Below are 25,919 nucleotides of genomic sequence, written 5' to 3'. Positions count from 1 at the left end.
AAGAGTTTCCTGAACAAATTTCACATGAATAGAAACCACATTGGCTGGGCGCAGTGGCTCACACCTGTAATCCCAGCACTTTAGGAGGCCTAGGTGGGCGGATCACCTGAGGTCAGCAGTTCAAGACAGCCTGGCCAACATGGTGAAACCCCATCTCTTCTAAAAATAGAAAAACTAGCCAGGCATGGTGGCACATGCCTGTAGTCCCAGCTACTGGGAGGCTGAGGCATGAGAATCACTTGAACCTGGGAGGCGGAGGTTGCAATGAGCTGAGATGGTGCCATTGCCCTCCAGCCTGGGCAACATGAGTAAAAGTGTCTCAAAACAAAAACAAAAACAAAACAAAGAAAACCCTCACATCGAACCAACATTAAGAAACACACAAATAAAATGAGACAAGAAGGCATGACAGTCTCTGGCTGGTCTCGAATTTGAAGAAAACAAATTGCCATGAGTTCTACAACTATAAGGGACTAAAAGCTGCCAACAACTTGAATGAGCTTGAGACTCGGATGAGAACCTGGCTCCAGTGGACGCCTTGATTTCAGTCTTGTGAGACCCTGAGCAGAGAACCCAGTTGAGTCCTCCAGAAGGACTTTGATCTACACAACTGTGAGATAGTAAATGGATGTTGTTTTAAACTGCTAAGCTTGTGATAATTTGTTATGCCACAAGAGAAAACTAATATGAATTATTTTCTATTCCTTATGCATTTTCCAAAATAGAAGTTGTGGCACCCAAAAAGCCAATACAAGCTTTTTAAAAAATAAAAATTGTGGTGAAGGAGGATAGGGTGAAATCATTTGACCTTTATCAGACAAACAGCAGCAAGCCCTTTATTTTAAAATTTTTCATTGAAATAGCAAACCAAACTAAAAATACTATTTTAGTATTCTTCTGGTGAAGCCAGTCCTGTTTAGAGATGGTAAAGAAGTATGTTGTGGGTGCTGGATCTCCTTTACTATTTAGTATCAGCTTTTTATCTCCTAATGTCTTAAGTGTTCTAAGGATCCTCTCTTTCAAATCCTCCTTTATTGGGCCTAAGATACAATGGAGAGGCACCACACGCACACCCAAACACATACACATGCTCGCACATGAGTTCATGTAAAGGGTACTCGTGGCCATTTGATGGGGTGTGGGTTAATTAGTCTGGGTGTTCCACCTGCCACTCATTCCACTCTAAGAACCTATACCTTGGAGTGAGTGGGACAGGAGATATAAATCTATTCTCCCCAGATAGTTTCTGTGTCTCTCTCAGTGTGGGCAACTCGCTACACAAGTGTGATTCTGATGTTCGTAGCTAAGGTAATTTAAAAAATGAAATAAAATCATGGTTCCTGAACAAGGCCAATGACTTCATCTGGTGGTGGAGAGAAAAGTCTAGCTGCACTAGAATGACATTCTGTTGGACTGAGACTCTGTCAGCCTTCAATGTGGAGCCTTTCTAAAGGATTTTCAAGGGAAACTCTGACTACTTACACTGTTCGCCTTACGTGCTGACTTAAAACCTAACCACTGTGTAAGATGCAACTCTAGTCTGTGGACCTAAAGTTCAGATTTCAAACTTAAGGGTTAAACCTTTTCCACGGCACTTTTTTCTAAATTAAAAATATACAAATAGAGGATGATCTCTATAAATACAAAACATTTCCATGAGATTCCAAATGCAAGGCCAGTAATTCCACTCTAAATTTTCTCATGAAAGAAAACATACAGGATGGCAAGTAGATTACAGCTGGGATACACAGACGCTTCTTTAATTAAGAAAATGTTAATATTTTAAAAACTTGGATACTTTATTATTAGTAGCAAATTACTTACAACAAGTCCACTTAACTACATGTGACTCATGATGTTACCATTTTACTGCCAGGATCTCCTTTTAAATATTGAGGAGGTATGTCACAGTATCAAGAATATTCAAAAAGCAACTTCTTTTTAAGCAACAGGGTCTCGCTGGCTGTGTCACCCAGGATGGAGTGCAGTGGCTCATTATGACTCACTGCAGCCTTGAACAGGTTTAAGTGATCCTCCTGCCTTGGCCTCCCAAAAGTCTGGGATTACAGGTGTGTGCCATTGCTCCTGGCCCAAAATGCAACTTGTTAATGCTCTTTATAAAGTGTCCTGGTTAACTTTTTTGGGTCACAGAACTCTAAGAACCTGATGAAAATCTCATAACTCTAGTTTAAGACCCTGTTTTAAAGAATACAATATTTGGGAGTTAAAGCACAATACTGCTTATGATTCTTAAAAATGAATTTGGTGGCTGGGCACGGTAGCTCATGCCTGTAATCCCAGCACTTTGGGAGGCCGAGGCAGGCGGATCACCTGAGGTTAGGAGTTCAAGACCAGCCTGGGCAAGGTGGTGAAACCCTGTTTCCACTAAAAAAACAAAAATTAGCTGGGTGTGGTTGCGGGCACCTGTAATTCCAGCTACCTGGGAGGGTGAGGCAGGAGAATCACTTAAACCCGGGAGGCAGAGGTTGTAGTGAGCTGAGATCGCACCATTGCACTACAGCCTGGGCGACAAGAGCGAAAATCCGTCTCAAAAAAAAAAAAAGAAATTTGGTGATGTTAATACTACGTAGGACCTTGACCCACAGAAATTCCCTTAAACCTCATAACAACCCTATGAAGTAAGTTCCATCATTCCTGCCAGTGTAAAAATGAAGAAACTGAGATCCAGACTCACAGCTCCACAGAGTGGCAGGGCCACTAAACACAGGCAGCCTGGCTTTGGAGCCTGGACTTGTAACCATTTTACCACCTGATGCTCTTCTGAACTAACTTGACTGAGATCCCCAAATCTGATCTGGCTAAAAGGAAAACCAGCAGATAAGTAAGGTTTCTACACCAAAGTTTTAATTTTAACTACCTTGAATGAAAATCTTTCTACATGTACTCTATACTTCTGCTATCTGTCATACCACATCAATGAATATAATTTAACCATTTTCTGTATATTGAAATGAGCGTGGCTCCTGTAGTCAGAAAAACCTGGGTTCTAATTCCTGTTCCGCCACGAACAGGTATGTCCCGGAGCATGCTATTTCATTTATTTAAGCTTATTTCTGTGAAACTGAGATGACAACACCTACACCTCATTGGGTTCTTGTGAAAATTCAGTGATACATAGTAGATAAAAAATTAGTGCAGTGTCTAGAACATACGAGGAACTCTACATGTACAGCTGTTAGGATTGTGCTTTGCCAATTCCTACTCAGTTCTCCTGCCCCTTCCTAGAAGGCCAGCCTGGCAGCAATTCTTCCTGCCTTCTACATACCTTTCGCTGGCTTCGCTTCAGTCATATCAACTTCTTGGGTTTCTCTGAATATCCTATGCCCTCTGGCGTCTCAGGGCCTTCACAAATATTTTCCATTCCGTGACTGAGGTGCCTACTCCTATTTTCCACCTGATAATTCCTACCGGGCCTTAAGATTTGGTTCATATGACAGCTCTCGCAGGAAGCCAGACATTCCGGGCTTTCCTTGCACTCTCTCAGTACTCCGCGCCCATGCCTCTGTTGAAGTTCAACACACCAAGTCCTTTCCAACCTTTTACTAGACTGAAAGCTCTTTGAGAGCAGACACTGTATCTTCATCTTTGTGTCCTTACCGCCTGGGAGGATTTAAGAGCAGAGTAAATATGTACTATTGAATAGCAAAGTCTCAGAACTGCGTGTGAAGAGGCCAAGTGTGTATTCACGTGTAGCACCTCATCTGATTTCCACAACATCCTTGTAAGTGAAGTAGGCTGGGTGCTAATTTCTCATTTTAAGCATAAAGGAACAGAGGCAGAGAGGTCACAGGACTCATCTCACTGGTCCTTCTTTTAGTGACGATGAAGCTCTCCAATGAGCTGTAGGTTTTATAACATCTGCTTTGCTCCTTAGAGGTCCTGTTTTCTTTCTGGTTCTTAACTATTTTCCAAATATGTGACGTAACCACAGATTTGGTTCCTAAAGGTGGGAGGTTATATTAAGGTAGGGTATTATATGCATAAAACATAGTCTCCTTGCTTAGTCTAATATGTGAAATGAGTGGCTGAAAACAAAATTTTAAAAAGATGTTTTCAAATATATTTTGTGCTTTTGAAGAACTTAAGACGTAAGCGAAAGTAACTGTAACAGCTGACATTTACTAAGCCATGCCCTGTGCTAAGCATGTTACATGCACCACCTAATTTAATCTAACCCCAATTTACAAACGAGCAGAAGTGAGAAAGCAATCTCAGAAGAACAGACCTAGTAAGTGGCAGACCAGAGTAAGAATCCAAGTCTGCTGAATTTGAGTCAAAGATGTATCATGGCACTGAGTAACCATGTCTTAAAGTTGTGGAAAGGCATGTGGCATAGTGGAAAGATTATAGCTTCTTCCTCTGTCAGTGGGGCTAATGATAATTATTAATCAAGAGTGGTAACATTCAGAAAAAGCCTAGGAGAGCCTGGCACTCAATAGATGGTAGTGACTAATTTCTACCATTTATTGTTGCTGTTACTTAGCCTCAGGTTTGCCAGAGAGAGAACTAATGTAACAGCATCACAAGTCTAGTTATGTTTCAGACTTTTGTTTATTAGATCAACAATGTCTGGGTGTGCCAGGCATTAGGCTACCTGGCCCTACCTTAGGTTTAGAGAAAAGGTGCATATTTTGGAAACACACCAATAACTAAAGGCATGTCTCTGAAATGGCAACATTATGGGATATTATTTATTTATTTATTTTTTTGAGACACAGTCTCGCTCTGTTGCCCAGGCTGGAGGGCAGTGGCGTGATCCTGGCTCACTGCAACCTCCGCCTCCCGGGTTCAAGCGATTCTCCTGCCTCAGCCTCCTGAGTAGCTGGGATTACAGGCGCACGCCACCACGCCCGGCTAATTTTTGTACTTTTAGTAGAGACAGGGTTTCACCAAGTTGGTCAGGCTAGTCTTGAACTCCTGACCTCATGATCCACCCACCTTGGCCTCCCAAAGTGGTGGATTACAGGTGTGAGCCACCACGCCCGGCTATTATTTTAAGTGACAAAAAACAGGCTTTTATTTGGGGTAAAACCAAAAGTAAGGTATATTTAAAATGTAACTGTATCCTGCTCCTCCTATATAAATGAAAAGCTTCCACTGCAAGGAGATGATCTTTAGTGGGAAATCATCAAGATATTACCATATAATTTCTCTACTCTTCCTTAGAATGCAGGACTCAAAACCAATAAAACCAACCAACCAACCAACCAAAAACCACCTCCAAAACAACTGAAAGGCTACTTTTCACCCAGGAAATAGTGTAATTTCCCTTCTTTGTGTCAGTCAAAATTCTCGAGTAAGGGCCCACCACTGCTGCGTTCACTTCCACACCGCTCACTCTTTCCTCAACCCCTGATCCGGCTCCATTCCTACCTACTGGACTTGAACTCCTTGGCCTCTCTAGCATGAGATCATTCTACTCTTGAAACTGTCTTTCTCCTCCTTTCTGTGTTTCTCCTCCAACATAGCTGCCCCCTCTTCCTTCTCTTATATAAATGCCCCTGTATAAGTGTTCTACAAAATTCTGCTCTGAGCTCAATTCCCTCTTATCCATTTACCTATTTCATTTATCACACATGAACACCCAATTTCTCACCCAAGTTCCAGCCAAATTCTGGGTCTTGAGCTTCCATTACCATTCAGATTATTATAATATTTATTGAATGCTCACTAATGTGCTGAGCATTGTGCAAAGACAAAGTTCTCCAATGTTCTTGGTTCACAGTGCTTATGTGGGTTTTCAATGTGGTAGTTGCTTTTTACTTCTAGAGCACACACACACGGCTTTGAAAAGATATGGCACTACTGAAAAGAATGTAACATACATTGTTGAAACGGAATTACTTTGAACTAGTAGTTCATAAGGTATCTGAGAGATGTCAAGTATTGCTGTTTGTCTCAAAATGTATTGAAAATACCAAGCGTTGTCCTGGTGAGTCTGATGTGGCGTCCCAGAGCGCCTTGGCACACCGAGGCCCTGAACACTTTCGCATGTATTGCCTCATTTAATCCTCACAACCCTAGGAAGTAAGTCTGTTATTATCCTCAACTTAGAGATGGAGTTGTTCTGTAACTTATCCAACATCACATTGTTTGTAAGTGGTTGAATAGAGCCAGGAATTGAACTCAGGTGGGTTCCACAGCCCACGCTCTCAACCACTTAGCTATGTTGAATCTCCTGATCTAAATCTAACTTGTCTTCTTCTCCCAAACCAGCTATTCTTCTCACCTTCTCTATTTTTATTAGAGTCCTGGTCCTAGAATCTAAGGTAGAAGGGTCGCACAGAGGCCTTTGGCATTTCTACCAGTAGTTTCTCCAGTCTCTGCTCACTGTAGGTTGAAGAAACACTACTCCTAAATCATTCTTTTCTATCTCTGGGTGGACTTTGTCCCTGACTTTTTATTTATTTTTTTGAGACAGGGTCTTGTCATATTGCCCAGCTGGTTGTGAACTCCTGGGTTCAAGCAATCCTCCTGCCTCACCCTCCTAAGTAGCTGAAACTCAGGTGCTTGCCACTGTGCCTGGCTAATTAAAAAAAAAAAAAATTAAGAGGTAGAGTCTTGCTGTATCACCTAGGTTGGTCTCAAACTCTTGGGCTCAGGTGATCCCACCTCAGCCTCCCAAGTAGCTGGGATTACAGGTGCATGCCATTGCGCCTGCCTGTCCCTGACTTTTATATAGTTCTTTTTTACACTGAAACAAAACCCAGGAAAATATATTTTTAAAAAGCTTTATAGGAATTTTTTATGCACGAATCAGGTTTAAAAACCACAGTATATACACTATAAATATTTGTTGGACAAATAAATGATTAAATTCAGATTATGACTACTTCAGATTTTTTGGACAGCCACACTCAAAGATATTAACTCTTAATAAGGTTTTTGCTATAAATTAAAATTCATTTTTCACTAGCAACTGCTAGCCACATGGGCAAATTATAGATAAGTGCTTAACTTTGAAGAGCTTACTATTTTTCCAACGTATCTAGGTTCAAAGCTGAAAGAGATATTTCTTAGACTCATTTATGTTTCTGGCTTCCCAGATACAAGCCCACTAGGTCAGCGGTCCCCAACCTTTTTGGCACTGGGGACCGGTTTCGTGGAAAACAATTTTTCCACGGACCTGGGGCAGGGATAGGGGGGGAGTTCGAGATAATTCAAGTGCATTCATTACATTATGCATTTTATTTCTATTAGTATTACATTGTAACATATAATGAAATAATTATACAACTCACCATCATGCAGAATCAGTGGGAGCCCTGAGCTTATTTTCTTCCAACTAGATGGTCCCATTTGGGGGTGATGGGAGACAGTGACAGATCATCAGGCATTAGATTCTCATAAGGAACCTGCTGGGGTTTGTGCTCCTATGAGAATCTAATGCCGCTGCTGATCTGACAGAAGGTGGAGCTCAGGCAGTAATGTGAGTGACAGGGAGTGGCTGTAAATACAGATGAAGCTTCAATGGCTTGCCCGCCACTCACCTCCTGCTATGTGGCCTGGTTCCCAACAGGCCGCGGACGGCTACTGGTCTGTGGTGTGGGGATTGGGGACCCCTGCTCTAGATAGATCTTGTCAATTTTTCCTTCAGAGCCTCTCTTGAATCAATCTCTTCAATTTTATTTCTATCAAGCCTTTTTTTTTTCTTCTTCTCTTTAAGAGACAGGGTCTTGCTCTGTCAACCAGGTTAGAGTGCAGTGGCACAATCACAACTCACAGAAGCTTTGAACTCCTGGGTTCAAGTGATCCTCCCACTTCAGCCTCAGGAGTAGCTGGGACTCCAGTCATGCATCACCACACCTGGATCTTGCTAAATTGCCCAGGCCAGCCTTGAACTCTTGGACTCAAGTGATCCTCCTGTCTCTTAGGTTTTTATTACTAACCTTCTGGACTATAGTAACTCCCTTGGTTATTAGTCTCTCCCTAGTCTAATCCACCTTGTACAACTCTATCATTTTATTCTTATCATTTAGATCATAACTAAACCTTGCTTATAAACCCCAAACTGCCTGCTGCCAAGTCCTTTACTTTGGCATTTAAGATTCTCTACAATTTGCTCCCAACCTACCTTTTCAGTACTACGTTTTCATCCACATATTCATTTGACATATACTTACAAAGTGCTCATTAAGGACATTGAAGAGTTGAAGATACTATAAGGTGGTAAAGGAGCTTACATTCTGCCCCAAGCAGACAGTGCTGCTAAGTTAAAGAAATTGGGTGTAGCCCCTTCTATGAATTCTATTTTATTTGTTTGTTTTGAGACAGTCTCACACTGTCACCCAGGCTGGAGTACAGTGGCACAATCTTGGCTTACTGCAGCCTCTGCCTCCCAAGTTCAAGCAATTCTCCTGCCTCTGCCTCCAGAGCAGCTGAGATTACAGGTGTATGCCACCACACCCAGCTAGTTTTTGTATTTTTAGTAGAAATGGGGGTTTCACCATGTTGGCCAGGCTGGTCTCGAACTCCTGACCTCAAGTGATCTACCTGCCTCCACTTCCCAAACTGCTGGGATTACAGGTGTGAGCCACTGCACCCAGCTCCTTCTATGAATTCTAAGAATCAGTCTTCCCTTATAATCTTTAATAAGGGAAACAGAATATGTACAAAGATAATGCCAATATAAGGAAGAAAATAAGTGCAGTAAGACAGCAAGGTAATATGGGAGTTTAGATGTTAATTCTAATGGGGGGTGTACAGAATGTCTTAGAAGAGGTGGCATTTGATTAGGTCTTGCAAAGAGGGCAGAGCTTCAATATGTAAGAAGAGGAAGGTCACTGTAAAAAAAAGAGCAAAGGAATAGAGGTAATGTATGGGAAACAAGTCTGATTTCCATACAGTGTATGTTTAACAGACTAATAAGAGGTAAAGCTGAAAAGGGAAGATTAGGCTAAATCCAGACACTTAATGAATGCTTGGCTAAGGTTTGAACTTACCTGGTATTTATTCCTTTGATAAGTATTTACTGACTGTCTACAATAGGCCAGATGGCAGGTTAAACACTAGGGATACCAAGACAGATGTGGTCCTGGTCCTCTTGGAGCTTAGAGTCTACCAAAAAAGCAGTAAGAATCCACTGAAGATGCAGAACACAGGACTGCCATCATCAAGGTGCTACTTAAGATTAAGATTACTCTGGCATCAATGTGCGAGATGAACTGCACGGCAGAATAAAAGAAAAAAGGCTACTTATTACAGGAAGTGTAGAAAGGAATGAGGCCTAAGACAGTGGCAGTAGTAATGGAGGAGCTAAAGGCCTGAAAGATATTAAGGAGGAAGACTATCAAGCTTAGTATTTGTGTGGAAATAGTTGGAAGGGAGTAGGGAAGGGGGAAATGTAAAAGTGAACCATGAGACTAGAAAAAATCACAACCGTTGTTGGCTCTGGGGTTGGGGATGGATTGGAGACGGGTACATGAGAGCTCTCTGGGATGATGGTAATGTCTGTATCTTGATAGAGGTTTGATCACACAGGTGTGTGCATCTATCAAAACTCATCACATACTCAATATCTATGCATTTCACCATATGTAAATTTTATCTTTATGTTTTTGAGACCGAGTCTCGCGCTGTCGCCCAGGCTGGAGTGCAGTGGCGTGATCTTGGCTCACTGCAGCACCTGCCTCCCGGGTTCAAGCAATTCTCCTGCCTCAGCCTCCCTATATGTAAATTTCATATTTACAAATTCCTGAAAACAAATATTGAACTCAGGTTAATGATATGCAAGCTGAAGTGTTTAGGGGTGAAATGTATGATACCTGCAATTTACTTTGAGATACATTAAGAAAGATAACATGGACTGGTGGATGAAAGGATGGGCAGATATATGATAAAGCAAAAAGAAAATATTAACTGTAACCTCCTGGTGGAGGATATACAGTTTTCATTACAGAATTCTTTCAATCCTTTTTGTCTGAAAAATTTCATAATAAAATGTCGAGAAAAGCGATAAGCATTCAGTTTTGAGTTTGGGTTGACTGGCGGGATACTGGGAATACAGAAGATGTAGCTAGGTTATGTCAATTAGTGACATAAGGGTTTGAGGTACCCAAGGCATTCGAGCAGAAAGATTTACCAGGCAGCTGGAATTGCACAAGTAGAGTCCAGTTATAGTTATCTTACTCTGCTGCTTCCTGAACATCTCTCTGCCTCCATGTGTCCACTTCCACTGAAACCTTTTCCTTCTTCAAGCTTTCCCTGACCCTGTGCTCCGACATTCAGCACTAGATGATTAGTTGATGGCATTATCATGTCACTAGACTGGAAATTCTTAGGATAAACGGAATCTTATAAAGAACACATAGTGTTTATTTCATAAAGCAATTTTCCAAATAAACAACTGAATAAAACCTGACTTAGTATTGGAATATCCAGGTCTTTATGTTCACACTGATTCCTGGCTCAGGTATAGCTTTGTGGTTTTTTTTTTGAGATAAACAGATATGTGTGTCTGTATATATATATAATATAAATATATATATTATATATATACATACACACACATATACTGATAAACAGATATAGATCTATAGACAGATATAAACAGATAGTTATAAGCAGACTTTCTTAAAAGGCACCCTTTATAGTGGAGAAATAACTTCCACCTCAGAGATCAAACTAAATTCCATTCCTAGATTCTTTTCTTTTTTCTTTTGAGACAGGGAGTCTCACTCTGTTGTCCAGGCTGAAGTTGCAGTGGCAAGATTATAGCTCACTGTAGCCTCCACCTCTCGGGCTTAAGCAATCCTTTCACCTCAATCTCCTGAGTAGCTGGGACTATAGATGTGCACCCCCACACCAGGCTAATTTTTGTATTTTTTTGTAGAGACTGGGTTTCGCTATGTTGCCCAGGCCGGTCCCGAACTCTTGGGCTCAAGTAATCCACCTGCCTCAGCCTCCCAAAGTGTTGGGATTACAGGCGTGAGCCACCACACCCAGCCCCAGATTCTTAATACATTTGATTTTCTCGTTCTTAGTCGCTTTTCTTCCAGATTTTATTTGACATTGCATTTTGCAGAACTATAAATAAAAAAAGAAACTTTTAATGACATAGTTATGAGACCCTAAAGTTCACTGCTAGAAACTGCTGAGTTATGAGGAAAGACATCAAACCAAGGTGACTGATTTATCATTCCTATCTCCCTAATCAACAGTGAGCTCCCTAAAGTCAACAACTATGTCCTGCTTGTGTTATTACTTCCTGGTACTATCTACAGCATTGAGTTTGGCATACAGCAAGCACTCAGTAAAAGAACATACATTTGACACTGAAAAGAATACCAGAAAGTAGCCAACACCAGCTGGTGGAAAGTCATTAGCTATTCTGTTAACTTGATTGCTCATTGTTCTACCAATTTTGATAGTCTATTTTTCAAAATGAACTCAAAGAACACCTTTTGACATCTCCCAACTGCCCTAAGCAGACAGTGATGCTAAGTGAAAGAAATTGGGTTTAGCTCCTTCTATGAATTCTAAGAACCAGTTGGAATAAGCCACAGTGTAACTAAACCTATTCCTGGCACAATGGGAGAATAACTCTATTAAGAAACCCTAGGCTGGGCATGGTGGCTCATGCCTGTAATCCTAGCACTTTGGGAGGCTGAGGTGGGCGGATCACTTGAGGTCAGGAGTTTGAGACCAGCCTGGCCAACATGGTGAAACCTCGTCTCTACTAAAAATACAAAAAAAAAAAAAAAAAAAAAAAAAAAAAAAAAAAAAAAAAAAATTAGACGGGTGTGGTGGCGGGTGCCTGTAACTTCAGCTACTTGGGAGGGTGAGACTTGAACCTGGGAGGAGGAGGTTGCAGTGAGCCCAGATTGCACCACTGCACTCCAGCCTGGGCGACAGAGCGAGACCCCATCTCAAAAAAAAAAAAAAAAAAGATTGCTCCTATTTTTGTATCAGACAGACTGGGCTACTGGTAATATTTTATACTTTATATCATTCCAACATATCCCCCAAACATGCTTAATTCCCAGTGGTTTACCTCAACTGCTTAACTTAAAAGTCCACTGACTATCCAGGAAAAACCTGCTTCATCTCTTATCCCCACCACACTTAAAAGATGCTTTACCTTTTCTCCTCTCTCTCTCTCTTTGTCTTTCTCTTCTTTTTTCCTTTTTTTCTCACTATGCCCATCTGTGTGGAGGCCAGGAAGTGGCGGGGGAGGTGCTGCTGCTCCAGCGTATGGGATGCTGGGAGGAGGGCCAGATGTCACTGTGACCTCTCCCACTGGCACGGCAGAAAGTCCTGAACTTCTCTTGGACTTGGAGTGTCGCTTCTCTTTATGCTTCTCCTTGTCTTTCTTCTTTTTGCTCTTCTTTGACTTCTTTTTCTTCTTGATTTCCCGGTAAGAATCATCTATCACTAACTCCCCAGCCTCTAGTTCCCCACCAGAGGATGAGTCTGATTCTACCAGAATAGGTTCAAGCCCGGAAAGATCAAGGTTAGCACTGTGGGACTCTGCGAACTGGGAGGCATCAGACCCACAGCCTTCAGGGCCAGGAGATGAATGTGGGTCTGAGGATGACTTGTGCTTTTTCCGGGCTGTTTTCAGAAAGCTCTGTAATTCGTGTCCTAGGAGTAAAGCACCCTGCTCATCCCGAGCTGATTTCTTTGAGGATTTTTTCACAGTCGCTTGTTGGGAGGGATACTGAAAAGACTCCTCATCAACAGAGCTGCTTCCCTTCTCCTTTGGTGACAGAATAAGTTTCATTTTTAAACCATCAGGCTCCCGAAGGGTCAGTGTCTCTGTGTTCACATAGAGAGGTTTCATTTTTTTGGATTTGTGGGAGCCACCATCCTCCAGGGGTAGTTCCCCACTGCTTAAACTGACTTTCTTCCTGTGGTGCTCCTTTTTACTCTCCGAATGGCTTGAAGAGCCAGATGATTTCTCCCCAGTCTTTTTGGAGGGCTTGGAGCCTGCTGCCAGTGGGGAAGTGATAGCTTTCAACAGGTCCATAGCTGTATCAGTAGACTGTGGGCTGGACTTTTTCTTTTTCTTCTGTGACGATTCCAAAGACGAAATGTCTAGAAATAATCAAGAGAAGTACTGTCAATATGATGGGAAGCAACTTCTAACAAGTTTCCTCTCTCATCAAAAGCACCTAGCTAACATGAGAAAGAGGCTAACAGGAATGATTTGAAGGGAGACCCTTTAACTGATTCCTAACATTGAGAAATGATGCCCTTGTGCTTCTTGGCTTGGTAGATTCTGCCTCTGACCCTGGACACAGTTCTTGCCACTAAAGTTGTTTCTCTTCATTGAGTCTTCAGAAGCAACCAAAGAGCACACACCCAGAAGAACTGACTATAGCTGTGGGATTATGGGAAGTTAACAATTCAGATTGCAGACAGAGTATCATTTGTTTCTGTGTTCGGGACAAACCCATTCTGGTGAAAGTTGAGTCTCATCAGCTATGTGCATAACATAGCTAAGAAAACTGGTTCTGTGAGTGGATATATACTGGTTGAGAAGTGACCCACAGGTGCAGGCCAGAGGACTACGTATGGCAAAAGGGATGCTAGGTAACAATGGGCACAAGATAAGTGGATGATTGGGGGGAGAAGGAACCTGGTACCTGGTATATCACAAATGCAGACTGTTCTTCTATGCTGAATCCTCCAAAATACCAGCCCTCCACCTCTCTCCTCCTTCACACTGGTTTATCGGCACTCAGAACAAGAACCACTGTCCTGTTAAATAGGCCACTGAGTCAGCAACATCTGGATCCCTTTCCCCTACCCCGACTCCAAGAACCAGCGATGTGTTTATCCCACCTGTTGCCCATTCCCATCCTCACCTCCATAGTAGTAATCATCAGAGGAGTGCTTCCTCTTCTTCTTGTGTGTGTCCGTCCCCAAGAAGTAAAGTTCACTATCCTATAATTAAAGAAGAAGAATTGACCAATAATAAGATGATGAGGCAAATGCAGTTTGGAACCACTCTTCTTTGATGATTTTTGATTTTGGGAAACAAAGCACAAAAAATAATAAAAATAGATGTGCATAATGTTTTATTTTTCTTTTCTCAAGTTATTAAAAAATACTTCCTTCTTCAAATATTAGGAAATATGGTAAGAAGTAGTTTAAGACTTTCCTGGCGCAGTGGCTCAGGCCTGTAATCCCAGCACTTTGGGAGGCGGAGGCAGGTGGATCATTTGAGGTCAGGAGTTCGAGACCTGCCTGGCCAACATGGTGAAACCCTGTCTCTAATAAAATACAAAAATTGGCCAGGCGTGGTGGCCCGCGCCTGTAATTCCAGCTACTCGGGAGGCTGAGGCAAGAGAATCGCTTGAACCCGGGAGTCGAAGGTTGCAGTGAGCAGAGATCGTGCCATTGCATTCAAGCCTGGGCCATGAGAGCACAAAAACAAAACAAAACAAAACAAAACAAAACAAACAAACAAAAAACTCTGCATCACCAAAAAAAAATGAGTAGTTTAAGACTTTCCTAATTTAAATTTTCAGGACTTACCTTCAACTTCTTCTTGGAAGAATTCCTGACCTGAGCAGCAATTTCTTCCTCTTCCCTTAAAAAATCTTTGTAAGAACGTTTTTTCTCTCGTTGGCTTCGGCCAGCTGCAAGTCCTATGTCCTCAAAGGTATGATCACCATCAAAACAATCTGAGAAGCACAGGTTTATTTGGGAAAGGAAATGAGAAAGTCAAGTAAGTAATGACCAAATCGTCATGCATGTATTGCAACAGTTCCTCTATTTCCAAATTAAAACAATGTTTCAATCAAGTCCACTGAAATACAGGGCTAGACCCAGGGGAACAGAATTATTTCTTGATGACCTGGCTGCAAATACAAGAATCAAAGCTGAAGAAACAATGTTTCCATGCTATGCAAAGGCCCCATGTGCAACCTCAGATATGGTTTCTGAGTTGTGATTTGGTAGGTGGACACAGACTTGCAGACGAAAGGCTGAAAAGAATAAGGATTCATGTGCTGTGCTGCTCTCTGTGGGAGTCCAGGATGTGATTCCTATCCCCAGACTCCTGCACACTGGAGCTGGCAAGGACTAAGAGTGCTGCAGGGGATCACCCCAATAAACTAAGAGACTCATATTTCAGACTCGTGTTGGAACCCCTGTCCTGGTTTTCGTTTCCATGGGCCCAGTCTGGGGATGGCGTGGAGGCTGAGTGTCATAATAGTGCTCTGGACCATCACTTGGGAGTCCAGGCTGTGGTGCCCAGTCCTGGTCTCTATATCCATGGGCTGCAAGGATTGAAGAGGATACCCCCTTTGGAATGCTTCTCAGATTATGGGGTCATACCTTCTTTCTTCACGGAGTCATCATAAGCCATGGTGGTCCTGCAGGGCCTTTGAGAATGTGTCACTGTGTCCAGGCTCCTTCCCGTCTACAGGACCAGGTCTGAGAAACAAAGAAGGAAAACCCTCCTGTAATGCGAAATCACTGAGGAGAAGCAACCTTCCAGATGGAAATGCGTAGTGATCCAAGGGCCGACTGGAAGGGCAGCAAGAAATAAAGGAGTGTCTTGTCACCTCCTCATTCTCTTTGTAAATACAGTGGGGTTGATACTGCAGGAAGTACACTAGGCTTAATTAGATTTCAGTCATGAATTAAAGTTGTCATTTGGGGAAGTATATAAAATACCTCCAATACAAAAAATATTTTCAAAATTAATGAGAATTTCTGAAATGCCAACAGGACTGACGACACTGAGACAGGGTAGAAACCAACATTAAGTTAGAGGGATAGGTTCAATCATGGTTACAACATACACAGGTAAAGCAAGATGCAGAGAAGACAGATCACATCAAACATTTGAAGACCATAAAATCCTACCAACTGGATTGGTGACGCGGTAACATCTATTGCATTGTAATTTAAACAGAAATGATTAACTGTATAGGGATGTTAAATATCTTTAGAGCACAATGTCTTTTGCATTTTTTGGGGGGGGGGCGACATGAATTTGTTCAAATTTATGTAACTGTAAAAGCAGGTACACTCCTTACATCAGTTGACCATATGATAGCTGTCACCACCACCAAGGCTTTCTTAAAGGCTAGGTGAAAATAGGGAGACATTTATCATTTGTCCACTGGTCACAAAACTTTTATGATTATTAAGATCTTCACTAATAAGAATTGCTATAATTTAAATGTTCCAGATATTGTATTTTTTATTGAATTTTTACAACCTTTTTTGGCATTTGAGTTTATATGTCCATTTTGACTTTGAAGATGACAATGCTATAAAATGCACTGTAAGGTAAAAGGTTTTTTTTTTTTTTTTTTTTGAGACAGAGTCTTGCTCTATTGCCCAGGCTGGTGTGCAGTGGCACGATATTGGCTCACTGCAACCTCCGCCTCCTGGGTTCAAGCGATTCTCCTGCCTCAGCCTCCCGAGTAGCTGAGATTACAGGCGCCTGCCACCAAGCCCGGCTAATTTTTGTATTTTTAGTAGAGACGGGGTTTCGCCATCTTGGCCAGGCTGGTCTTGAACTCTTGACCTCGTGATCCACCCACCTCGGCCTCCCAAAGTGCTGGGATTACAGGTGTGAGCCACTGCACCCAGCCAAGGTAAAGTTCTTTAAATGTTTTAAGAACAAGCAATGTCACAAGTCCTTCAGGAATTTTAAAATTACATATTAAATATTTCGGAAATGTTATCCAATTAAGTCAGATGCTTACAAAGTTAATCTAATTGATCATTTATTTAAATTTAATTTTACCTTCATTATTATAAGGGTATTTAGAAATACTGAAGGACACTTAAATGACGCATTACTAATTCCTTCAGGTAGCTGTGGACAATACTGAAGCATGGAACTTTTGTGAAAGAAAAGATGAATTTGATTAACAAGGGAGACTTTCATAAGAGTTACATTAAAAAAAAAGACTTATTTGCACAATCAGATAAAATACAATGTACATACAGGTAGGCCTAAATAGGAAAATGAAGCATTACCAAGAATGATTAGATTAAGAAAAGAAACATAAAAAAGCATTTCTTCATTTCTCTGAGAAGTGAAATAAAGAATGGATTTGGTCAAAGTAAGAGAAGCTAGAGTAACGAAACTATATTAACTAGATTGTTTTAAAGATCAACTGGAGAACTGCCTGTTCGAAGGGCCTTTTCATAGGAAACGAAGGGGACATAAGGTCAGGCCTCAGATAAAAATGTGAGGAGGCAAGATACATAATGTAGCCAGTTTTTCATGTTCCAGCATTTAAGGATGAAACTTTCTCAGTGGAAACTACTGTCCTCCCCTTTCCACCCAAGTGGTGCTGACTCCAAAAGGGGTGCAGGTAGAAGGGAAATACAGGGAATTATATCCATTTATTTGAAAACAGCATATCCTCTCAATGGCACTAAAATACTGAGTTTATAAGAAAAATATATAGATTATATAGATTTTCATAGGCTGATAATGCCAAGAACCAATGGAGACCTCAAATTAAACACTTTCTGTGCATGAATTTTGGCAAACAATATTTCAGAAATAATGGCAAAAAACTTAAATATTCAATGTCATAAATACAGTCATCAATGTTTTGTCAACAACAAAATGCACTTGTAAATGTAAGCAAAGGCTGGTCCTGAGACTTATAAACAGGCCTTCCCTTTGGTAACATCAAAATCAACATAAAACAGAGTTGGGCAACCTAACAGAACAGAAATAAGTACCTCTGAAGACAGAAAGAAAGAAAGATGACTGTATCGTGGTCTCGTTACTGGCTGCTTTAAAAAACTAGTGGATTAAAAAATTGTGAGAGGGAACAGAAAATTAGGAACTGCTTCTCAGAGGCACAGGCCAACACAGAAAATGTGGTGTTAGCATTACATATTAGATTAGGTCTGCCACTGTTTAAATTTTCTTAAAAACACTGAAGAGCATTTTATAAATTACTGGATTAAATAACCTGAAGAAAAAAGAAAGAATGAGGCCTGAAGACAAGTCCAATTCACTAAAGAACTAGGGCAGCCAAGAGCTTGAAAAACTAAAATTAAACACAACGGACTGTATCACCCACAGCTTGGGCAGACCGATGGGCCTTGAATTTCTACGTTCTTTAAAATCAGGATATTATTGCAGCTCAGGGTTTAGTTTTGATTGCTGACTCATAGAAGAAAGATACCAGATAAATCTCAAGCAAGTGTGAAAGAAAGGCAGAGTTCAGGCAACATTTATATAAGATCAGATGAACCCCTGATATTCCTTCCAGGCCTTGAATACGATCTGTGAAAATTCAGAGTTCAGGGGTAGAGAATAGACTGTGAGGATTAATGAAAATGAAAATTAGGTTTGATTTTCACATTAGAAAAGGGAGGTCATAATTACATTAAATGTTGGCAAATGTGAAACAGGTGTTAAAACCCATTCTCAATTCAATAATTTGGGAGTTTATAAAATTCAATGTTGTCAACTCCAAGAGGCAGGAATAATTTTGTCTCAGTGTGCTAAGATATGACAACATAAGCAAAAGTTTATTATTTCATACTGTTGATACAAGTAAAAAACCTGGTACCATAAAAATGTATACTTATGAAATGCACAAATTGTTAAATAGCTCTTCGGGGACTTGATTTCTTCAAAATACGAAAAAGGAGGCGGCAGAGTTGCTCTTTCCCTTGTAGATAAGTATACAAGTTATGGTCAGGCATAGGCCTTTGGGATGACCAAAGTAATCAGGAGGAAAAAAATCCTCAAATATAGTACTTTGTCATTTTGAAACTTCAAATTATACTTAAAAAAAAGGTTTCAGACTTTTTTTGAGGTAACTTGAGCTCCTGCAATCAACAAGCTTCTTCACCCCATAATGTAAATGAGTATCGAAAAAAAGGAAACAAAGTGAGCCCCGTCACACGGACAGTAAGAGAAATTCTGAACTCCAGGTCTGTTCCAGGATGAGAGCCATGTCCAAGATTCTGCATTCTCTTCTTCCAACACTCCTTTCAAGAGCACAAAATGCCAGTCAGTGCAGGTAAAGGAAGATGCACATCCGCCGGTTGCCAATTTCTGAAATTTTCTTGTTACTTCTACGATACAGGCAAGTGATGCCTTCTCATCTTCGTCCAGGTTTCTTCCAATCTCCGAACACAGTGACTCCGAATCCTCTTGCCACTCCCTTCTCCAGGGACCTACCTAGGCAGCACTCCCAGCCCCTGCCAGCTCTGGAAGCTGCAGAGATCCCGACAGTCTGGGACGGGGATTGAATCCTCTCATTGCAGTGCAATTAAGCGGAACCACGACCACCGCACAGATTGGCTGACAACACACATTCCATCAGACCAGCAATCGAAATTTTGACAAGCCTTGTCCAATCAACAGGCTTTATTTGGGATTCAGTTTTTTACTTTGTTCTATTAGGAGGAAATATAATCAGCCACCAGCTTACCCTCAGAAAGAGGGGACAGAGATGTTTCTCCGCTTTTGTACGCTATAAAGTGAATCTACAAGTAGTAGTTGGTGGAGGGAAAATGGGCCTGCATAGAGAAGGCGCCCACCACGAAGGCACGGCCAAGCCGGGTTGCACGCAAGGAATACACAAAATACCAGGTGATTTACACAAACAGCCCCCAGGACCACCATTTTTGTGGTCCCCACGGCAAACCAGTGAGATTCTCCCGGCAGTTTTGCGGCAACAGCTAGTTCAACAAAGCTCTGTGAAGAGGAAAAGAAAAAAGCTCCTCGTACCTTCTCCTGCCAGCCGCTACCCCAGCCCTCCCGTGGCCGCGGCCACGGCCACGAGCCCTTTCCCCCTGACAGCCCGAGGGACCACCGCATCGCGGGTTCCGAGCCGCACAGCTCGACCTGGACCCGGGTTCCCGCGTCTCCGGCGGCCTCACTGCGCCCCCGAGGGCGGAGACGGCCCAGGCAGGGGGAGGGGCGGCCCGGGTCCGCAGGCCCCCGGGGCGGCCGCACGCCCCCTCCCGGCCCCGCAGCTTTCCCGCCTTCCCCGTTTGAACAGCTCCCGCCCGCCCTCCTCCTTCTGCCCGCTCCAGCCCCTTCCTGGGGGCGGCTGCGGCCGCTACTCCAGTCCCCGGCTCGGCCCCTGCGCTAGGCCGCGAAGGGCCTGGGGCACCCCAGAGGTGATGTCGCGGGCCCAGGGCGGCGGGTGGCGGCGGGGCGGGGCTGCTACCGCCTCAGGGTGGGGGCCCAGCCCGGTCTCCTGGGGTCTCCGCTCGCCGCTACCTTCACTCGGCTCGCCCGGATCCCGCCTTAGCGCCGCCGATCGCCGCCATCTTGGAGAAGGAGAGAAAAGCGCGAGCGGCCAGGGAGCTTCAGTCGAGCCCAGAGCGCAGACTCGGGCTCCGGAGGGGGAATCCCGCTCGACCAAGAGCGCCGAGCGCATCGAATAAAACTCGGAGCCTGCTGAGCGCGGGAGCTGGCATTTATTTATTGAGGATTTGCTATGTCCCAGCCTTGCGCTAGAAGCTTACAAACATTATTTCACTTAATCCTCACTGTATTCCTGTCGCATTTTGCAGAAGAGAACCAGGCTGAGAGAAGTTAAGTGACGTGCCCAAGGATACACAGGTAGTTGGAATATGAGACCGAGTATTAACTCCAAGTCTTCTGATTCTGAATGCAGTGCTTTCCCCAAAATACTATGCTGTTTCTTTCAAGATATTTTTATACAGCAATTCTCCTCTTTGCAAAACCTAGATCTATGCAGATTAATAGCAGTGTGCTTATTTGGACTTCAGCATCTACATTTGAACATTTGGCGTATTAGGGGTGAGGTGGAAGAACTTATCTTTGTAACAATGTACAGTAAAATAATTTGCATGGCGAATCATCTACACTTTTTAGTCAGAAACAGTCTTCAGAGAGAGAGGAAGAGATGTCATTTACAGGCGAGAACACAATTTTTCTGATTTGCCGTGGAGAACTTGGACCAGAGTAGAAATTACAGTGTATAGAACTTGGTTTAATATGAAGAAGAATGCCAGGGGCAGTAGCTCATGCCTGTAATCCAAGCACTTTGGGAGGCTGAGGTGGGCGCATCACCTGAGGTCAGGAGTTTGAGACCAGCCTGGCCAATATGGTGAAACACCGTCTCTACTAAAAATACAAAAAATTAGCCAAGCGTGGTGGCGCGTGCCTGTAAATCCCAGCTACCCGGGAGGCTGAGGCAGGAGAATCGTTTGAACCCGGGAGGCGGAGGTTGCAGTGAGCCAATATCGTGCCACTCCACTCCAGCCTGGGGGACAGAGCGAGACTCCATCTCTCTCTCTCTCTCTCTCTCTCTCTCTATATATATATATATATGAAGAAGAACTTATTTTTCTAATAAGTTCAATAGTACAATGGGCTTCCTTGTGAGTAGTGAGCTCCCTCTCACTGGAGGAGCGCTCAAGCAGAAGTTGGTGTTACTGTAAAGCAGAGAGGTTAGAGATGTAGATTGGCTTCTAGAGTTGTGAACCCCATGCAACGTAAAATAATGTGTGCAATGTGTGTTTTCCTGGGGCCCAGGCCCCATCAAAAATTAAGAACCTCTGTCCTAGTGGATTTTCCATTGCAGAGTTGGGTGAGTGCTTGAAACGAGGTAGTCATGAGACCAATAGAAGCAAGGTGATTTGTCTGAGACCACACTGCTAATCAGTGATCAGATAAAGATGAAAAGCCAGATTGTTAGACTCTGATTCAGTGCTCTTTTTGCTATATCATGCTCTCTCCCCCTCTGCACTGAGTAGAAGATTGATTCTGTTTCTTACAACTGTGAGATGCTGAGATGTGAAAACACCTGAGATAAAGTTGCTGAAATCATTTGCAAAATGTAACTGCAAATACTTAATAAAAGTAGCATGGCCTTTTTCTCCGCAGCTCCCATCCTACTCACCAAAAAGACGGGCAATGAGTTTCACCAAAAGGTGTTAGATTGCATTTCTGGGACACCCTGCCTGACGTTAGGCTTCCCTTTGAGACATTTAAGAGCCCTAATGATGTATTTCCTTTTTGTTCTTCAGAGCCCTAAATCCATTGGTCAGGATGATTTCAGTTTTGACAGAAACCCATTTCCATGTGGTTCCCCAGAAGAGGGGAATTTATTGGCTCACATGATTGAAATTTCCAGTACCTGCAGACATGCTCACTTCCAGGGCGGTAACTCAAGCTGGTCCCTTGACATCTCTGTGGTGTCTGAAGCATTAGCTCTGTTAGCTTTATTCTCTGTTAGCTTTATTCTCAGATTCAGATGATGACTCCAGCAGCTCCAAGCTTCATCATCTTTCCTGCTAGCAGTGTCCCTGTGGAAGGAGGTTGTGTTTGTTTGTTTTGAGACAGGGTCTTGCTCTGTCACCCAGGCTGGAGTGCAGTGGCACAATCACAGCTCACTGCAGCCTCGACCTCCTGGGTTCAAGCAATCCTCCCACCTCAGCCCCCCAAGTAGCTGGGACCACAGGTGCATGCCACCATGCCCAGGTAATTTTTGTATTTTTTGTAGAGATGGTTTTTTTCTTTTTTTTTTTTTTTTTACCATGTTGCCCAGGCTGGTCTCAAGCTTCTGGACTCAAGCAATCCACCTGCCTTGGCCTCCCAGAGTGCTGGGATTACAGGTGTGAGCCACCATGCCTGGCCCTGGAAGGAGTTTCTTTTTCCCTTTTGCTTTGGCAAAAGTCATGGGATTGATTCTTATTGCCTGAATTAGATCGTGTGTCCAGACAAAAAGAATCACTTTGAGCAAAGGTGTGGGGTCTGCTGCTGCTGCTGATTGGTTAAATTAGGTCATCTGCTTACCTCCAAAAATAGGTTGGGGTAGACACAAAGAAAATCAAGGGTTGCTGTCAGAAGGGTGAGTGCATGTTAGGTAGGCAAAAACAGTAGCTGTCCCCACACTGTACCACTAGCTTGGATCTAAAAGCCTTATGAGTCCTATTGGTCCCATTTCTTCTTTTAGTCCACCTGAAGATGGAGCATATCAAGTTCTTGCTCATTTTAAGCTCCTGGAGACCTGAAGTCAGATCTCTCCTCAGCCTACTCTCTCAATCACAAAATGCTATTAACTTGCTCCCAGTCTTGGATCATTGCACGTCCATTTATTAAACAGATATTTATTGAAAACACAGCATGTGGCAGGCACTGTCTTAGGTGTTGGGAACAGAACAGTGAACAGAATTGAGAGTCCTTGGCCCCCAGGAGCTTATATTCCGGTTGGGTTGGGGTACACAAAATTAAGATATGAATACTACATTCAGTGATAATCAGAGGTTGGAGAAAATAATGCCAGGTTGGCTACGAGAGTACCAGCAGGGGATGTGGGTAGGAACAGCTTGTTCTTTAAAATAGTGATCAGGGAGGCTTCTCTGTTGAGGTGCACACCGGAGCTAGCTCAGCCAGAAGTGGATTGGTGGTGGGAGCCAGGAGATCATAGTTCCTTGAATGGATTCAAGTGCTTCCTCTGTACCTTGATGGAAAAGTATTCTTTGTTGAGTATCTTTCACAGTTCTCTTGCATTTTTGAAACTTGGAAAGACAGAAAGGAGGACCCTCTGGGCAGGCGTAGTCATGGTGGGGTTTGTGAATAAGAATGCCTTTTCCCATGGCAAGTGAGGATGGCATCTAGCATATGTGAAGAGGGGGCACTCCCTAAGTGTGGGGCTGTTCTCTGGTCCACCTGATCTAAGGAAAACTGCCTGGTGCCTGGCAGCAACAGGTGGGGCCTGTCAAATTGTGCTTGGTTTGGGCATCTCCTTCTTCAGACCATTTTTCTGTGCTCTTCTCTTTCCAGATGTGTTTTGAGCAGTGTCTTTGTCTTAGGTCTGATGGGAGGATGCCATCCTGGGTACATACATTAGGCCAGGGCCTTTTGCTAGAAGTGACAGGACCTAATTAAAACTACCTTAAGAGACAGGCAGAGGGACATACCACAGATTCTCAGTCTGTGTGTATGCCCTAAATTGCAAAATAAAAAAATAAAGAGACCAGTAGAAAATATGTAACTCATGTAAAAAACAAAACAAAACAAAAACTACTCAGAGCCAGAGAGAAGCAGGCCCTCTGGACAGCTGGGTCCGGGGATTCAAATCCTTCCCTCTTAACTCTGTTCTCTCAGGCTGGCAGTCCCTAGGGGCCTGGAATCATGGCCACAGGTAGCCCAGGCTTACATCTTTATAGTCTCCTGACCGGAGAGGAAAGAGCATGTTCCCACATCAGCAACACACACACACACACACACACACACACACACACACGTGTGCGCACAAAATCCAAGAGAAGAACTCCAGTTGGCTGGGATGGGGTCATGTGATCATTCAGTATTGTGATAGTTCCTGGCACACCACAAAGTTGCAATAGGACATTAGTCCTTCTACAAAAGAAAGGGGATCTATTCTGGGAAGACAAATAATAAATGTCCCCTATGGTGAAGCAATGATACTTGTTTTCCTGCTTTTGAGCAACTTATTATCTTCTGTGTGTATGTGTGTTTTGTGGGCAATGTAAAACAAGTCCAAGCCCATAATTACTATGGTACAAATGTAAAAGAAAGATGTGCCCCAATAGATGGGCCATCTCTCATTGGGCTATTACAATAGCTTCCTAATTGATTTTTATCTTCAGGGCCCCCTCCCCACTTCCAAGTCCATCTGCCATTGCCATCAGGATAAAGCACTGCTAACATGAGCTTATACTTCAGCTAATGACTTCTTTTTTTTTTTTGAGACAGAGTTTTGCTCTTGCCACCCAGGCTGGAGTGCAGTGGCATGATCTTGGCTCACTGCAACCTCTGCCTCCCAGATTCAAGTGATTCTCCTGCCTCAGCCTCCCGAGTAGCTGGGATTACAGGTATGTGCCACCACACCCAGCTAATTTTTGTGTTTTTAGTAGAAACGGGGTTTCACCATGTTGGCCAGCTGGTCTCGAACTCCTGATCTCAGGTGATCCGCCTGCCTCAGCCTCCTGAGCTGGGATTACAGGCGTGTACCACCATGCCCAGCTAATTTTTGTATTTTTAGTAGAGACGGGGTTTCTCCATGTTGATCAGGCTGGTCTCGAACTCTTGACCTCATGATCCACCCGCCTTGGCCTCCCAAAGTGCTGGGATTACAGGCGTGAGCCACCACGCCCGGCCACATTTTCTTGTCTCTAATGGATCCCCCACACTCCACCACTTTTGCCAGCTCATGCATCTAGGTAGCAACATGCAGCTAGAAAGCTCCTATTTATTCTTCAAGATCTAAATTGATACTGACAGATAAATAGATAAATGTGGCATGTACGTACAGTGGGATATTACTCAGTCTTAAAAAGAGGGAAATCCTGCCATCTGTGACCACATGGAAGGACATTATTCGAAGTGAAACAAGCCTATCACAGAAGGAAAAATATTGCATGATCCTGCTTCTATGAGGTCTCTGTAATAGTCAAGCTCATAGAGACAGAGAATTCAATAGTTGCCAGGAGCTGGAGCATGGGGAAATGGAAAGTTGTTGTCCAGTGGGTATAAAGTTTAGGTTATGCAAGATGCATACGTTCTAGAGACTAGCTATACAACAGTTAGCAATACAGTATTGTGAACTTCAAAATATAAGAGGGTAGATCTCATGTTAAGTGTTGTTTGTTTGTTTGTTTGTTTTTGAGACAGAGTCTCTCTCGGCTGCCTAGGCTGGACTGCAGTGACACGATCTCGGCTTACTGCAGCCTCCACCTCCTGGGTTCAAGTGATTGTCCTGCCTTAGCCTCCCAAGTAGCTGGGATTACAGGCACACACCACCACACCTGGCTAATTTTTGTATTTTTAATAGAGTCGGGGTTTCACCATGTTGGCCAGGCTGGTCTCTAACTCCTGACCTCAGGTGATCCACCCGCCTTGGCTTCCCGAAGTCCTGGAATTACAGGAATGAGCCACCGCACCTGGCCAAAACTACCATGTTAAGTGTTTTTTTAACCACCAAAACCGAGCCAAACCAAAACAC

General features: G+C 43.1%; 1 protein-coding gene across 7 annotated transcripts in view; it reads right to left on the bottom strand.

The window, feature by feature from the left end:
- HMGXB4 (HMG-box containing 4) overlaps positions 1 to 25,919 on the bottom strand; it is a 64,871-nt gene that overhangs the window by 18,076 nt on the left and 20,876 nt on the right. For 2 of the 7 annotated variants that reach the window (XM_054470544.2, XM_054470547.2), the window contains exons 1-5: positions 20,198 to 20,330; positions 15,307 to 15,405; positions 14,503 to 14,651; positions 13,830 to 13,908; positions 12,101 to 13,056 (exon numbers count right to left, since the gene is read on the bottom strand). In XM_054470544.2, coding sequence (XP_054326519.1) covers positions 12,101 to 13,056; positions 13,830 to 13,908; positions 14,503 to 14,651; positions 15,307 to 15,337 — 1,215 coding nt within the window. In that variant the 5' untranslated portion in view covers positions 15,338 to 15,405; positions 20,198 to 20,330. Of the gene's footprint in view, positions 1 to 12,100; positions 13,057 to 13,607; positions 13,723 to 13,829; positions 13,909 to 14,502; positions 14,652 to 15,306; positions 15,406 to 19,699; positions 19,809 to 20,197; positions 20,331 to 25,919 lie in introns of those variants that run through there. The other 5 variants (XM_054470548.2, XM_054470550.2, XM_063662996.1 and 2 more) reach the window with 4 other exon arrangements.

This window comes from Pongo pygmaeus, chromosome 23 (assembly GCF_028885625.2).
Source record: "Pongo pygmaeus isolate AG05252 chromosome 23, NHGRI_mPonPyg2-v2.0_pri, whole genome shotgun sequence".
Classification (NCBI taxonomy): domain Eukaryota; kingdom Metazoa; phylum Chordata; class Mammalia; order Primates; family Hominidae; genus Pongo; species Pongo pygmaeus.
Note: the sequence above shows the minus strand (reverse complement) of the source record. Positions and strands in the feature narration are given on the sequence as shown.